This window comes from Aulonocara stuartgranti (assembly GCF_965226115.1).
Source record: "Aulonocara stuartgranti genome assembly, chromosome: 20".
Classification (NCBI taxonomy): Eukaryota; Metazoa; Chordata; class Actinopteri; order Cichliformes; family Cichlidae; genus Aulonocara; species Aulonocara stuartgranti.
The window spans coordinates 36413280-36430691 of record NC_138956.1 but is presented as its reverse complement, the minus strand read 5'-3'; the positions used below and the strand labels follow the sequence as shown (position 1 = coordinate 36430691).

Below are 17412 nucleotides of genomic sequence, written 5' to 3'. Positions count from 1 at the left end.
AAACCACAGCAGAAACATTTGTGTATAAGAAGCAGCTGCTGGTGGTGGTTGAAGGTGATGCTCTGAGGAGGCTGTATGCCTCACATCATGGAGGCTTTACCGTGGCTGTTGCCATGACGTCATCAGAAGAAAAAAAAGATTACCCCCCCCCCCAAAATGCCATTGTGTATCCCACAGCTCCACAGAGCTTCATTCGCTCTCGGGAGCATTCCTGATATAATAGAAATCCTCCTGTGTTGCTTGGGTAAAATCAGACTGCGCCTCTGCACAGCTCACGATTATGCAATCTCCTGTCATTCCTGACACAAGTGTGCATGTTTTCCAAGACTCTACTTCTTCAGAGATGAATTGGCTCTCAGTTGCATGCAGCAGATTGGAGCTGTTGGCGTTTCAGATCTGCCTGAGCACCTGTTAACAGGAAGCCTCGCTCAGAGAGAGAGTTCAGCTCCCAAATTCAGAAAGAGGTTGTTTATTATGTAGCAGAGCCGCCCACAAACTCGTGGCTTACCTAACAGGGACATTACATACCTGTAGGGAGCCATAAGATTATCTCTGAGACTGTGCCGGCACACATGGATGAAGCCTGCTCCACACACTCACATTAACTCTGAAACAACCTCTGCAGAGTCACAGGTTTAGCCGCATTCTCAATGCTCGGCTTTCTCATCTCTTCTGCTCTCACCTGGCAGAAGACTGTTGGCTGTAGGTTTCGTGAGACAGAGATGATAATATTTTGAGCTGTCTTCTGTTCCTTACGCTGTATTTGACTGGATTGCATCACATTACATTGTGTCACGTATATGTCGGTTGTTCCAGTGTCGCCTCAGAGCTCGTTCACTTGGTGCTTTTTGTTGCTGACAGTTCTGGTTCTCCAGTTGGAGCTAAATGGGTCTTGGGCGCTGATGACTGAGACCAGGACAGATTGTCCCATGTGATTCATCAGCACAGTCATGCATCAGCCGCGTGGGTGCGTGTGTTTGTGTGTGCGCACGTCGCGTGGGAGGCAGGTAGGAAGGTTTGTGTGTGCGTGTACACAAATCTTATTTTCTCAATCAGATTAATGCCGCCCGTGAGGAGGGGTGAGGCTCAGAGATCAGCACACTGTTTTCTGATGAAATTGAAATAACACAGATTGCTCCAAATACCAATTCATTATTTTCAAAGTACAGGCTGTTAAATTACTTCAGTTTCATTACTGAACAAAGGGTCTGTACAACTGTCAATCCAAGCAGATAAAACAATACAACATAAAACGCGCTTTAATGCATACAGTTGCTGCACATCTGCAAGCCACTTTGGAACCCACCTCCACCCCAGCTCCTCCTTTTAATGCATGTCTGCCTCCGGCTTTCCATCCATACACGTTGAGGCGTACATTACATCTGTTTGATTTGCAGAGCTTGGAGATGTGAGGAAGGATTTGAGGGAAGGAAATCAGTGCAAAACGAGCCCTTTAAAAAAATTGAATGGATCCATCCTTCTGGATGTCCCTTAGATTAGACTCCCACTATGAACTCCTCTTTCAGGGAGCGTTACTGTGCTCTTCATCAGAGTTATATTCCTATTCTCAGCTCTGCAGGGAAACCTTATTTATGTTATACTGCAGCCACTGAGTTCTGTTCACAGCAGGCCATGTAACCTGCCTCTCCACTGTGTCTCCAAAAAATATCCACATCCAAAAAAACAAGAAAAGACACTCTGCTCCCCCGAAGCACGCGGGCGTGCAGCAGCGTCTTTCTTGCCTCCACGATCATCACTTCAGATTTGAGTTGCAGGTATTTTCTTTTTCATTTGAATCACTCTCTCTTTTACATATTTTGACCATTTATCAACACCAGAAAAAAAATATCACAAAAAAACGTGACAAAGAGGCAGTCTGAACCCCAAACAGGTTACTGACAGTTTATTAGACACGGCAAGGAAGCTGACAAAGAGCCTGTGAGGAGCTGGGCTGGTGTTAGCTTAGCAGAGAAAATACCAAGGAGCTAGAAATGGAGGGTGGAAAACTGGGAGTTAGGCTTGGATTTGTAAGTGAGAGCCTGAGACTGAGACCAAAGCTGGGGCTCGGGTTAGAATGAAGCAGGGAAGAGCATCGAAAGGACAAAGCAGGTCTGGAAACTGGAGGTGGGTGAACCAAAAGAAGTGCAGACAAAGGGAAACATGAGCGATTAAACAGAATTCTCAGGAGCAGAGATAACAACAGACGGCCGAACCAGGACTGACTGCTGATGCAGAGATGACATTGTGCTGGTGAGCTGGGCTGAAACAGCTTCAGCTGGTGGCACTCCGTCCCAGCTCCAGGGTACGCACCACCAATCATGTAATCAAACATAAAGGAGGAGAGCGAAAATAGAGGGCGTGGCAAAATGTCCTCTTTAAATACTTTGAGACCATTTGAGCTACACTAGCATGACGCAAATCTAACCGGATGTTGCTGACAGGTGCGCCAAATGCTAACAATCATCTAGTGGCTGGTGTTTGCAAAATTTGGGGGTCCTTTTACTTTTTAGGAAACTATTATAGTTCAAGTTAATCAACAATCATCTTTCTAACCCCCAACCCTCCAGAGATCAGAGGACTAATGAGGTTGAATGTCTTTGTGTTGTGTTTCACTCAGATTATCCTCACGGTATCCGGCTGACGTCCGCGAACCCCGGAGGAGAGAGGAAGGTTCTGATCGTCTTCAACGCTCCGAGCCAGCAGGACCGGGCACGCTTCACCTCTGACCTCCGAGAGAGCATCGCAGAGGTCCAGGAAATGGAGAAGTACAGGGTGGAGTGTAAGTGTTCCTGTCACAGCAGTGGGAGGCTCAGTGGGACCTTAAATGAAGGATAATTACACAAAGCAGTACTGAAACCAGCAGTGGACACAAAGGTTGTGGTGGACGTGGTTGTAGCTGTTAGCGGTGATCGTTACAGGGACAGAACCAGATACTTTACTCTGAGCGTGTCTGCTGCACAGGTACAAATAACTATTTAATTAAAGTCGCTTCATTGGACAATTTTTTTTTTTTTTTTTTTTAAATAACCATTTTTCTGCACCTCGTCTGGGCTCTGCTCACAGGCTTTAGACAAACCTTGGCCAATCACAGGTGTTTTCATACACAGCGGAGGAGTTCCAGTAGAGCTTTGAGTCTGGAGAGCGGGGTTTCACATGAGCTGATTTGGAGTATGCACTGTGGGCGGGGCTTAGGACAGGGTGTGCCGTTGGAGGAAGACTATTTTCAGAATCTGTTTTCTCATTTCTTTTCTCTTCTGGATTTGTGCTCACTGCAGCTAATAATACATCAATTGTTATACCATTAGAGTTCAGGCCGGTTGCCAGCAGTCACGGTACATGAAGAACTTCCCACACACAGACTTCACTTTGGCAGGCTGCTCACATATATTAACAGCCAAACAATTATATCTGTCAACTCATCTTAGCATTTTAGCATCCATATGTCTGCGAGTACAACACCTCCCAGTATCAGCGTGGACCGTCCTTGGGGTTTCTGAAGTTCTTTTGCTGCTGGTTTCAGCAACCAAGGAATGAGTTGCTCCCCCAGGATGAGGAAGAGCTCAAGTATCTCAATCTTGTTCACTACTGAGAGAGGAAGGGAGCAGGAAATTGACAAATTGATTGGTGTGGTGTCTGCAGCGATGCTGTACCTGCCTGTTGTGGTGAAGAGGTAGCTGAGCTATCGGTTTACCGATCGATCTACATTCAGACCTTCGTCTGTGGACTCAAGCTGCGGCTAGTGAGCAGAAGAATATGAGTGGCGTACTTCTGGGTTCTTAATTAGAGGCAGTGTGAGGAGCTCGGCTATTTAGGAAAGAGCTGCTCCTTCTACACATCGAATTCCTCCTCCACGCGTCCTAGGTGAGGGGTGTCAGGCATGTCCAGCTGAGAGCACTCTGGTGTCTGACAGGGAGAGCATCTCTGCTTAGGCCTGCCCACACCCCAAGATAAGGGGCAGAAAATAGATGGGTGAAATTTACTGCTGACACTGTGGCTCCAGCCTTATAATTCAGTTATTTATGTGCAAATTCAAATATTTCAGTGTTATAAATGCATTGTTTAGCCTGCATGTGTTGCCTTTCAAGCTTCCACGCCTGACTTCACCAGCAGTAGATTCCAAATCTGCAGTGAACAGCGATCCAGCGAGTTGTCGTTAATGACAGCTTTCCTGATTTTCTTTTTTCCTTTCAGCTGAGCTCGAGAAGCAGAAAGGCGTCATGCGTCCTGGCGTGTTGACAGGGGGAGGACCGGGAGGCATGGGCACTCAAGGAGGCGGGGCAAACAGCGGTGGAGGAACCTTAAAGAGTGAGGTGGTGAACGGTACCCTGGGAAGGCCGAGCCTCGACGACACGTACGCAACAGTGGACGGACTCAAGCGCACGGCACTCAGCTCGTCGCTCAGAGACCTCTCAGAGACAGGTGAGGACAGGTGTACGATGCGAGGCTCACCTTGTTCACATGTTACAGATGCACTCAAAAAAATGAAACGTTGACTTTAATTAAAATTTTGTCAACAGGTTCCACGAAATTGAATTATGTTAGTTTAAAGCAAAAATCTTTAGTTCATCTAATTTAAAAAAAACTACTTAAGATTAACAAGACATATTTAAGACTAACTAAATCAAGTTATGTTGTATGAACATAGATGATATATTTTCAGGTTAGATAGTTTAGTTACTTCAACACATTTCTTATTTGTGGCAGTAAAATGTTAAATTTAAGTTAGATTAATTCAAATATTATATTTTCAGCCACCTTGTGCTTTATTAATTAGTTTTACATAAATCTATTTTGTCAACAGGTTCCACACAAATGAATTAAGTACATCCAACTTATTTTTTAAAATTTCTTTTATTGCCAACACATTCAGTGAGCATTTGTGTAAATCCAGTCCAAAATAAAACACAACAGCTCATTAGGGTTAGTAATTAACAGTATGTAGACAGATGCAACATCAAGACTTTAAATTAAATGTCTGTATCTACCAGAAATAGAAGAAGAAAAAAAAACGCATTGAAGATCACATAACACATTGATAAGATGACACTTGAGTTATGCACATGTGATGCTAGTAAGGTCTGTGAGTGTTTTTTTCTTTTAGTGTCTAAAATGGATAGCAAAGTTGCTATTTGCAATGATTGCTTAGGGTCAGTCCAGTAACACAATGCCAATGAAGTGCTTTCCTTTAACAATGCAAAGTGAAGTGTCCACCTCAACAGCCACAATTAAAAAAAAATTTATGTAACAACAACAATAATAATAATAATAATAATAATAATAATAATAATAATAATAATAAATAGTCCACTGATATTAGCAATCAAAGAAAATTACATCAACATCCCAAATAAAACTTTAACAAAACATGCCAACATTATGGTCTAACAATAAAACAGCTTGTCAGCGTTCAGTTTTTTTGCAACAGCACAGCAGTAACCATTTAACACTCGCCACTGTCAACATTTATTTTACCAGTGTTTGGGCAAAAAACTTCAGATGTAAACATTTTAACATGGAAACAATTGTTCGTCTTTAAAAGTCCACAAAATATACATTCATCCTGCATTCCCAACTTGGATGATCTGATATCCTCGTGTTGGTGTTGTTCCCAGACCATCATGAAAATGTTGTTCCAGGTTCAACATTGCAAGTGACCAATCACATTGTTGTGACGTTATTCCTTTGCGCGCCAAGCCATTCGTGCATTTATGAAATTCCAGTGTTGCAAGGACAATATCAATTCTGCTTACTGTTTATTAAAGGGTTAGGGTTAGGGTCAGTTGATCGGCGGACAGAGGCGGTTTCACGCAGCTTAAGTACAGTTTTTTGTTTTACGCCGGTTTTTCCCGAAGTCGCAAAAGTATGACGTCACAACATTCTGATTGGTCACTTGCAATGTTGATCCTGGAACAACATTTAGTATGATGATCTGGGAACAACACCAACACGAGGATATCAGATCAACCTCCTAACTTACCCTTATTTTTAGTATGTATTGCAATTACCTTTACAATGCACACAATGTAACACAAACTGAATATGAACATATTTCCACCTCATAACAATATGCCTTGAACGCTAATATACACACCACCCTTCAACATTTCTGGTGCAGTATCATCTCTCAATTAAATCCTTTAAATCTCAATACTTTTGATTGTCTCTTACTAGCCCCCCACAACAGTAAAATCTCTCAAATTGTAGTAGTTTACAAACTTTTCAAAATGTTCTAAATTTCTCTTAAATGTAATTTTCCCGTTATCTGTCATTTACAAATTACCATTTTATTCCCATTCAGCCTCCGAAAAACTTCTGTCCATCTGACAGAACATTCATCATCCAAATTAAAGGTTGGCTTATTCATTCAGTGTATTCTTGAGCATCTGTACCTTGGTCAAGAGTCTGCTGACATACAGATGAAGGAAGAGCTTCTGAAGTACTTCAAAGAAAGCTTTCAGTCTTGAGGTTAACTGAGATTCAGTGCATATATCCCACCCATTAAGAGTGCACATGCAGAGGCCAGGTCTTCCAGGTCATGCAGGACACACTAGATGGTTATACCCACATCGGCTGGAGGAGTGCTGGCATCAGCTCTTTCGATGGTAAAGATAGCAAGGGTAATTTGTTCCAGCTCCCTCTGAACAGCTGTAGCTTAGACACAAAAACATAGAAAAATGGCATCCAGTTTTAAAAAAAGAAAGAAAAAGGGCCAAAGCTACCCTTTAATGACGTAAACACAATATTAGGAACATGCACCCCAGTGCGCCACTATTTCAGACTACAGATTCAACGATAAATAGAAATAGTTTGGGTATACAAGAAGATTTCCCAAAACATTTAAACAGGTTCCATGCAAATTACAACAACAACAACATTACAACATGCAACAACATTAGTTATTCAAAATTTGGTTTAATACAGATAAAAAACTAAACTAAAATTACCAACCAATTATTCTTTGAAGAGGATGCTTGGGTCTTCATTCAGGTAAAAAGGTAGTGCCCTGAGGACACACTCCCTCCCCTTTTCAATGGTTTCCTTCTGTAGAGAGTGGCAGAGATACAGGAAGAGAAAACAGATATACTTTAGGATGACAGAAACTCACATTATACGCAAAATGAATGACATATCCACTGCACAGATAGACATGTACACAAGACCAACTAATCATCACATGGACATGAATAGTTAACCTGTTGGGCAGGGTTTCCACCACATTATATATGTCCATAATGGAGGTAAAGACAAACTAATACATCATCTTTTTTGCATTCAAAACATAACATAAAAACATTCACTTCTGGTTTAACCTAAATCAAGGGATCAGGTTTTACATATGTTTAGGTAATTTAAATTTTCCAACGTTTTGAGTACCAAACTTTGTCTTGCTTAATATAAATGTAAGTGCACTGTGCAGCTACCATACACTAGCTGTTTAAATTTGAAAATGATCTTATTAGCCATAATATTTTGTTACCAACAGAATAACGCACCTGTGTGGCTGGGGCCAAAGTTTGTCTAATTTTCTTCCCTGCAACGCCTCCTTTTTTCTTGAAGACTTTTATGAGCTGGTCAGTGTATTGGTCAAGTTGTGTAAAAAGCCTTGGAACATGTGCAGCAGTAGTAATCCTCACATATTCTGCTTCCACCTGAAAATATGTCAACAAACACAACATACTGTACTGTAAATATACATACTATATGTACACATATACAAACTAAAACTAATGTAGTAAGACCTCATTAATATACACTGAACAATCCACCTCATTCATTTTTTTGAGTGTGTGTGTGTGGTTTTCGCTCTGCCTGTTCTGCGACAGAAGTTCTGCAGCTCCAGGTTTTTAGTATGATGTATCGAGTCAGAGCAAACCTGTGCTCTTATGCAACTGATGAAATCTAAAATGGTAAAATGCCTGTAAGATGGAAGTTTGATGTGATGCTGTGGTGCTCTGTCTCCCCCTGCTGGATAACTGTAGGAAGTACAGCATGAAAATGCAAAAAGTTACTGTGGAAACTGTGTGGTTTACTGCTGTGATTTAATCAGCCAATACAGCCTTCTGTTAATTAGCACTGATGCATAAGTATGTAAATATCAGGTTGGTCAGCCTCATTAATAAAAAGTTTGAACAGCAGGAAGAAGGTGTAGGTGATGACCATATAAGGGTATTCCCTTTTCATGACATCATACAGATCAAAGAGTGGAAAAAACTGTGTTTACACTGAGTGAAGAATGCATGTGCAACCACGTTTTAACCTGCCTCGTTCTGATTGGGTGACAGGGAAGCGGGGTCGTAGGAACAGTGTGGGGTCACTGGACAGTACCATCGAAGTAAGTTGGGCGGGACACGACTTCCCAGCATGCTGTCTGTCACACACCCTGCTGATGCATGTTTGTCTGATTCATAACTTGTGTTTGTGAAAATATTTATGCACGTATGACGTGAGCGCTGAAACATGGCTTCAATTGTATTCATGACCCTTTTTCATTTCAGAGTTTAGCCACCGTGTTAGCCTCAAAATAGGACGGGTCAGCCTTTCTCTAAAGTTCTCTTGAGCACTGAGGCCTTTTCTGTGAAATAAGTAAAACATGAAGTGAAGAATAAAATGTAAAGTAACGTAAGTGTAAAGTTGCTCCTATAAGGCATATTTGAAAATGTTTAAATAATTCAATCACTTGTTGGAATCAGTCCACCTTAGTCAGCTGATTTAAGGATGACTGACAGCTTTGTGAGCCAGAATATCATGGTCAGAGCTTCGAGTTCAGGGAGCTTCCATCCTTGGGATTACAAGACTGAAGAGAAGACGCAAAACTGCTGTTCCTCTATTGGCCACTTGAGGCTCTTTAGACGCTCGTCCCTTTGGATTTTGTTACGTCTTAACACTTCAATTATCTGGTGCATGGCTACTTTGATTGGCAGGCCTTCGTGATCTATCTTTCAGTCATCAATAATTACTTTCCTCTGTGGCAGAAAAGCAGGTTACAGACACGTTACCTTCAGGAGCTCAGTGTGTGCATTTCTATCGTCTGTTTTTTAACCTCTTCAGTGATTCTTCTGCACGTTTGTCCTAAAATCTGCATGATTCATGTCAAGGTTTTTTTTCCATCAGAAAGATGAGATGGTCTGTGAGAATCTGAGGTAAATGCTGACCCAGTATGTTAAACTCGTCTTCTTTTCTTCTCAGGGTTCCATTATTAGCAGCCCCCGGCCTCACCAGCAGCGCCCTCTGCCTGATGGAGGTCTTTCCTACAGCCCTATCATGGTTCCTACATCTCCAGCAGCCTACCGGCCACACCGCCCTACTCAGAGCCCCGGTACGGGGGTGGGGGGTGGGCCGGGGCTCTGTCACAACCAGGGAGGGGTCACCACCTCCCCACTCGCGAGCGGGGGAGGGGTTGGGGGCGGCGGAGGGATGCCGGCAGGGGGCGGACCGACTGGCGGAGGCCGACTAGGGAATTTCTTCGGCAGTCGCAGAGGCAAAGTTCCTGGTCCCCTGACGATGACCTCACCCCCTCCACAGGGTCCGCCGAGTCCCCTGATGATATCATCACCCCCCCACTACCCCGCCCCCGCGCCTCCCATCCCCCACCCATCCTCCCCTTCCCCATGCCCCTCCCCATCGCCCAACCTCGGGCAGTCGGACTCGGGAGGAGTTGGAGGGGGAGGCGGTACGGCAGGGGCACAATCCAAGCTCCAAGCGTTGCACGCCCAGTATTGCCACGCCAACAGTGGAGGAGGCGGAGTCAGTGTTACTGGGCACCAGCAGCAGCAGACACCGCCCCCACCTTATCATCACCATCACCGCTACCACATGCAGAGCGTCCCGCAGCACCACGTCCTCTCGCACAGGTTCTCCGCACCCCGACGGCAAGGCCCGTCCGGCTGCGCTCCCTCTCATACCCAGCAGCATCAGAGGATGCAACATGTCATCATTCCGCACCCGCGCTACAACATGGCGTCAGGCTTCACCACGCCGCCGCCGCTGTCCCCGCACTCCCCTGTCACCCCCATTACCCCACACGGACTCTTCCACTCGCACCCCGCGGCGGGGAGGCCAGGTGGAGGGGCCAAGCTCCCGCTGACCATCTCGCACTCGCAGCCCCACCCCCACGCTCACACACACTCTCACAACCACGCCGTGCACACACACTCCCCGCTCAGCCCGTCCCCGTCCGCCTCCCCCTCCACCCACTTCATCTTCTCCACCCCGCCACCCCAGACTCCCTCAGCACGCCTCGTCACCCAGACGCCTCCGAAACCATATACCCCCCAGTACCCACCGCTTTCGTCCATCCCGCCTCCCCCGCCGCATTCACCCTTGCCTCCCCCGTCAACCGCCCCGCTCTCCCCGCACCCCCCGGGGGTGGGGGGAGGCCAAGGGGGCGGCCCCAAATCCAAGCCCGTCAGCCGGATCAGCACGGTCGTGTGAGGAGGCAGAAGTCTAGGACAGTGGCGCGTCACCCTGCAGTGAGCCGCCGGGGGGTGGTAGTGAGCAGGAGAGGGAGGAGGAGAGGTGGAGGAGGGGGAGGACAAATGCAGCCGTATGAAAGCGGACGCCTGGTGAGGAGGAGAACGGTGAGAGCGGGGAAGAGGAAACTTCTCAGCCTGTGTTATTTCCACATCCACTTCCCCCGCAGGTAGAAAGACGCACACACACTGACGGATGCTTCTTACAGGGAGCAGATCCTCCCAGAAAAAGCTGCTCGCGGAGCGAAAAGCATCCAGAACGTGAATCATGCCGTTTTCAGTCACGTGAAGATGAAGAAAAAACACCCACATTGTCCCGATGTCTTGGTGAAAACGTCCTCATCTTCCCCCCGTAGTGCCCTTCAGAGGTGAGCTGGGAGGACATATTTGTAGTTCTTCATCGACAGGGGAAGTGTTCGTGCCACATCGTAGGAATTTGTGTGCTGTCGTGGAAAAAAACGGTTCAGGGACCAGACGTGAAGGGAACAGTGCCTGAGAATATATATCCCAAGGATTACGCCTGACATAATGTACAGAGAGCGGAGAACGAAGCGAGTCCGGGTCGCGTTTTCCAAAAAACACAGTCGTCTTACACCACCTTGTTTTCCGCACAAAAGCACTCTTGTTTTGGTTGTTGACATATTTACAAGCCATGAGGCGTTACGGACAAGCAGAGGTGGTTAGCGTTAATATGGTGCAGTTTCTGTGTCTTAGACAGGCATGCATGACCTGTGCAATAGCTAATAAGTGTCAGTGTGACTGTGGTTAAACTTCTATATGCAGGGGGAGGGAGTTGTTGTGATTTAAAGCCCCAATCCAGCATTTATTTGGCCATAAGAAGTGAAGAATACGGAACACTTGACCGTCTAGGTGGACAATAAACTTTCTAAAACCTTTAAATAAGCCATCATAACAAACACTCCAGGTGTCTTTTTACCTTTGCAAAAATAACTAAAAGCCTTTAGCGTCTGTGGATTACAGGGTTTCAGCAGGGACTGCTACGCTGTTGTTTTGGATTGGGACTTTAAAAAAATTCCCAATTATTTCCTCATGTAACGGGGATTTATTTGATCATTTGTGCTAAACCTGTGAATGCTCTCCCTTGTTATTAAGTGTATATGAAAGCATAAGCCTGAATTTGTCACAAATTATAATATACTCAGATAATATAATACTGCAGCTTTCAGCTGTACTTCATGCTCCATGTTGTATGTGACCCTCTACGTTGCCACAGACGGAGATTGGGCCCAAAGCTGCCGGACAGGGAGATGAGAGCTGCGGTACCTAAACGAAGCGATGTAACTGTTCAGGTTAAGTTAAATAAGGTGTAACTCTCTCTCTAACTTATCATCTTAACAGAACTGGGTGGGAAATTAAAGGCTTGAATTTACTTTACGAAACCAACATTTTGACGCAAGACTCGTTTAATAATTCTGATAATCAAGCTTCATCACAACGTACCAAAAGTTTCAAATGTTTCATTTCTGTTGGTTCCTTTTTGTTTTGCTTCACAGCAGAACGCTGATCACTGATGAGGCTTCACTACATTATGTTAAACATCTTCAGATAAAGATCCTTGAAATCAGGATTAGGAGACAGAGCCGTAAAGAAAAGAAATACAAGTGATGGTCTTTAGATGCACAGACAGATATTATTTAGATTATTTCAGGAGAGTACTTTTTTTATTTTAAATTACTGACATCCCCTAAACTCATCGCGTGCAGGTGATCATAAAGTTATTGATTTGAAAAGCTGGCAGCTATGAACAGACTCATGATGTGTGATTGTGTGTTTAACTGCATGAGTGAGTGACTGAAGTCATTTGTCACAACAAACCAAAGACGACAGTTAAACGAAATTCAATAAAACTCGCCAGGTTTCATTTGTAATAAACAAGATTTAGACAATCTGACTGGATTTTTTAAACTATCAGAACTTCCTCTTGTCCCGCTCTCTTTGTTACAACTCTTTAAAGGCACGTTTAAGGGTTAAGACTTTGCTTTAGCTTTGGCACTTAGCAGAAGAGGAGGCTTGGAAAAATGTTTCAGTCACACTAGGGCAAAGACACTGTGGCACCACCACTTGTGACCTTGTTGCCTTTGAAGTGGTTGTTTCAAAGATGGGGGCCAGGTCTCTAGCTGCCATCGTCAGCGCAACTTTGGTGCATCGAGACATCGATAAAAATGCAATATGACGAGTTGGTCTGCTATCGATCTGCTGCCAGTCTGTGACTGAATGAGGCGTTTACATGCAATCTGTTTGTGATCAGTGCAAATCTGCTGCCATCGACAGACACAGAAGTTCACATGAAATCCTTACAGTCGAACCTCATTGATTTGAAACAGAAATTCAGAAATTCCTTCACAAGTAGTGACGTAGTGACGATTTAACTCCAGAATGACGCGGGTGTAGGAGCTTAACCAGAATGCAACCGCCACCAGAGATGCAGAATATGTACGCCTATCAGGACAGGCTGACTCGGGCTGATTAACATGTCTCTGTACAAGCCTTCACCAGTCAGTCTGAACCGGACTGCAATTGTTTGGAGACAGGTGGCCTCCCATAAGGAGGTTGCAGTCCCAGTTTTAGTCCAGTGTGACGGAGTCATAGAATTAAATATAGCAACTCAGGTTAGTCTTTACTGAGGTTCAGACAAGTGGGTCAAAGGGTGTTTTTCCAATAAACTTGATACAGCCGGCCTTTGTTTTGTAACCAGACTAGTTGCCCTCTGACTGACTGCCGTCAGAAATAAATTGGATTTAAGGCGCTTCAGCACCTACGCCTGTTTTCATATGTAATGAGTAGAAAACACTGGTAACAAGGAGCAAGCTTTATTCAAATAAATAAGAACCTACTCATCCAGATGATCTCAGATTCACCTCTGCACTTACTTGGGTTCTCAGCAGTAGTTAGAAACTCTCTATTATTTTACTAAGATATAAAACAATTGAGAAAATATGATAAATGGAAAATAAGGGTTAATTTCCCACCCAGTCCAAACTGCGTTAGCGTGTGAAAAACTCGGAGGGTGAATCAACTTTAATCCCATTTGATGTGTGGCAAAATAGAGAATAAGGTGCCTTCAGACATAGTGATGGTACAGTATAAATAATAATGTTCACAAAAGACCTCCATGGAATACAAAGACAGTTCAGCGTCTAAATCAATAATATAATGATTTGCGTCCATTCAAAACAGCAAATCGAAGCCATTTACTGCATTTTTTAAAAGTCTGGCTGAAGGACTGAGCCGCTCGTCGCCTTGTTCATCCAACAAAGACACAAAGGAGCCTGAAACCTGGACCGAATTTCATTCGAAGGACTCGCTAACATCTCACAGGACTGAAGTGCAGAACATGTTTCCGTGTCACACCGAGTGAAATCTTCTTGAACAAACTCATTTTTACACATTTTTGCACTTTGAGTTCAAATCTACCATGCCAGTATTGAAGTGTATTTCCTTTCTTCCTTTAATCAGTCTCACCGGATGTCAGGGCAGGAGGCCCGTGATGGCTGGTAGAAAGTTCTTCCACCGCTTGAACGATTTTACCAGCCATTTGCATTTTTTGACTAGAAATGAAACTTTCAGTGTTGGTTGCTAGTCAGCCTCATATAAATATTTGCCAGAGTTTAACTGGTGGATGATGGGAAATTCCTCTGAATGCAAACATTAACGACATATTTTTAGTCTCCCTGTGATGACGTGAATGCACCAACTGTAGATATTAACTGTACAGTGTGTTCTATTTTCAGTGGGGCCAACAGCATCAATCTGTAACTGAGGTTCAGAATTGTTTGAATTAACAAAACGTGTGCTCTAAAAACCAAAGTTCATCTGGGTTCTTCGGGCTATTCGGGCTTCTTCGTGAGAACAGTAACGCCCTTAGTGTGCGAGGTTTGTGGGAATACAGTCACATATTGGAATCGTTTGACGGCGTTCCTCAGGGAACCATCTTGGGTTCCCTGTTGTTTTCAATCTGAAGAACCCCTTTGACTTTTTAGAGCGTGCTACTGATATTATTATCAATATTGTTGTGTGGCAAGCTTCTACTAACATACTGTACTCCTTGGGCTGTTTTGTATTTTTAGCATTTTTAATTTTGTTATGTGCTTATAATGTGAGATTTTATTTCTTTTCTGATTTGGGCATCTTATGGAAGTATTCAATCCTTTTTAATTTTAATATATTTAAAAAAAACAAACAATAATGATTTTCTGTAACTGACATACAAGTTCTTCTAATATTTTGATTATAGACTGTGATAATTACTTTGACTCAACCCACAGCATGCTCAAGCAAACACACGCCTGCACACTGAATCATCACAAAGCCTCTCTTCACTCTTTTAATGGAAACAAGCAACACCTCTGCTATCAAACAACATTGAAATTAACACTTCATGTTGAGCTGCTAAGAATTTTTGGACCGTAGGGCCATAGCATGCATCTACAATCACCTGCAGAAAGACTTTGTCTCTTTCTAAAGGCCTTACAGTGACCACGTCGACTCCAGACTAAAGCGGCAAACACCACAGAAACATCAAAACAAAGTTCTCGAGGAACACTGGATCAAACCTACCTCGTAAGGGAATACACAGCATTTCACTCAGTCTCAGTGCATGCCCAAGCACATCCTCAGTAAACATCCCATCTTAAAGCTCCATACCCCTCGTTTGCATGTTTATGAACTTCAAACCGTATTTACTTTGTGTTACGGCGCTACCATGTCGAGATTTCTTACCTTCCTACGTCCACTGTTCGGTTTAAGTTTCACTTGCATTGAACTTGACACTTGCTGCAGATAAATCATCCATCACTGGTAACATCTAACAAGGATCTAAGTCAGAGGTGTTAAATGTAAGGCCCAGGGGCCAGACCATTCCCACTGTAATTACATAAAAGAAACAGAGAAATGATTGTAAAGTTCCTGTTTTTTCACTTTCCGCTATAGAAATTTCAGTTGTTTGTTTGGGTTTGTTTTACAACAGGTCCACAGTAAAAAAAAAAAAAGAAAATTTAAAAAGTATATATATATATATATTTAATATATATATATATACTACAGGCTGATTACTGTCTATTCGCCCCATGGCAGGCATGACTGGAAACAGCCTATAATAGTTACACTGCTGGACTGCTGTGTCAAACTTCACCTGCACGTGTCAGATTAGATTTCTCTCGTGTTTGCTAGATTTTGCCTCCACTGCCTTAAACTGTGTGCTTTCTAAATTCTTTCTAAATTGCCACTTGGTCACCCAAACTGTGAGAACCCCAGATTTAGTCTTTGTGGACCAAAACAGTAACCGGTGACATATAAACGTCCTGGCTTCCTGGCGAGCCGTTGCCCACCATGTGCCAAGTGTCTGTGGGTTAGGGTTAGGCCAAAATCTGCTTCCTCGTGTTTCAAGGCCACTTTTTTTGTTAGTTCTTGGATTGCTTTGCTGCCATTGGAGGCCGTCGGTGCAACGTTTTTGTCAGGTCGCTGTCAATTCTTACACGCAAGAGATAAGAACAAAACTCACTGTGGTTGATTAGTTATCTGCAGCAGGATTCAAGTGTCTGTGAAGACATGAACTTGCAGTCTGGGAGGACACAAATCTGCTTAAACCGCGTCGGGACTCTTGTGAAAGTAATTTACAGTATATCCAGTTTAAGAACATGCAGAAAAAAAGCAGGTATGGTCCTTTAAACGCTTAAATTAGGTCTTTTTCTCCTGCCCGGGTCTGCTCTCCACTATCGGTTTGCATGTGGTATTTATTACAGTATCTGCACTGAATGAAACTGTATTATAACATGAATGTACATAGCAGCCGTTAAATGAAAATAACATTGCGAGTACTCACTTTGCTCAGTTTGTCTGTGGCTGGGTTTACATCGGGAATGGAAGGTCTGATGTTTTTTAAACACCTGGAGAAACAGATCTGGTCTGACTGCAGCAGGCAAACAGGGAACATTTTTCAAGATTCAAAGCACATCAGATCTGCTTCAAGTACAGTTAAAAAATGTTGGATGATTCTGTTCCTGTGTAAAGACAGTCTGTGTTGTGTGCATCTATACAATGGCGTTGGACGGGGGGCGTGTCCAAGCTGCTGGACCGCTTTCTGGAGAGGACATATTTCTTGTTTATAATGTAGAGCAAAGAGAGACTGGAATAGTCCTTGTAAAATTGTACGAGTAAAGTGTCAAATATGTGTCAACAGAGACGACATTATTTTAAAAATTACGTATGGAAAATTTTAGCTGTGTATATAAATATATATTACTTGTACTTTGTTTTTGAAATTGCAGAGAAATGGAAGAAGTGGAACTATTTATTGCTCTAAAGATATAAAAATCTGTTCATGTGGATGGAAACACGTGTCCTCTTTGTTTCACTGATTTCTCATTCAAGTGCTGTTTCAGCGCAGCATTACAGCGGGTGGAAATCACAATCTTCATCAAACTTCATCATAAAACTGTAAATCTGTTGCTGCCTATATACGCAAGAAGTCACATCACATTAAGAGTCCAATCAGAAGCTGGTAAAAATAATAAAATACAGAAATTCCTACATAAATAGTGACGTAGGTGCTGTGGGACGGTGCAGAATAACATAAGTGCTCGCCAGCCTTCTATATCGGAAAATAATGAGAATGAAATTTCCTCATTGTGGGTTGTTTAGTGTCCTGTTTTTTACTCCATAAAAGAAGCATTTTAGCTCCTGTCTCCTTAAGACCAGGTGGTTGATTATACTTTTAATATTTCATAGGAACAGAGAGAAAAAGATGCATTTCAGTTTGTGGCTTTGTCAGTGTTTCTGAGCGTAATTCTTATTTATAGCTTGTAATTCTTCTTATCAAGCCAGTGACAGGAGGATCCAACCTGCGACAGTCTCCCAGGTATGGAGAGAAATTGAAGACACTAAATGTGTGGATCTACATAAGGATCTACCCCCGACATCTGCC

The 17412-nt window shown here is 43.4% G+C and overlaps 1 protein-coding gene and 1 long non-coding RNA gene across 13 annotated transcripts in view; one reads left to right on the top strand and one right to left on the bottom strand.

The window, feature by feature from the left end:
* The window catches only part of LOC309697014 (IQ motif and SEC7 domain-containing protein 1-like), a 184476-nt gene extending 167654 nt beyond the window's left edge, over positions 1–16822 (top strand). For 11 of the 12 annotated variants that reach the window (XM_082518611.1, XM_082518615.1, XM_082518617.1 and 8 more), the window contains 4 exons: positions 2618–2779; positions 4192–4419; positions 8283–8332; positions 9187–16822. In XM_082518611.1, the coding sequence (XP_082374737.1) occupies positions 2618–2779; positions 4192–4419; positions 8283–8332; positions 9187–10431 (1685 nt within the window). In that variant the 3' untranslated portion in view covers positions 10432–16822. The remainder of the gene's footprint in view (positions 1–2617; positions 2780–4191; positions 4420–8282; positions 8333–9186) is intronic. The other variant, XM_082518614.1, reaches the window with a different exon arrangement.
* On the bottom strand, positions 5682–7724 carry LOC309697038. The gene is made up of 3 exons (XR_014273731.1): positions 7494–7724; positions 6949–7041; positions 5682–6651 (listed from the first exon to the last, which is right to left on the bottom strand). It is a non-coding gene; the product is annotated as an uncharacterized lncRNA (long non-coding RNA).
* Positions 16823–17412: the final 590 nt, after the last annotated feature.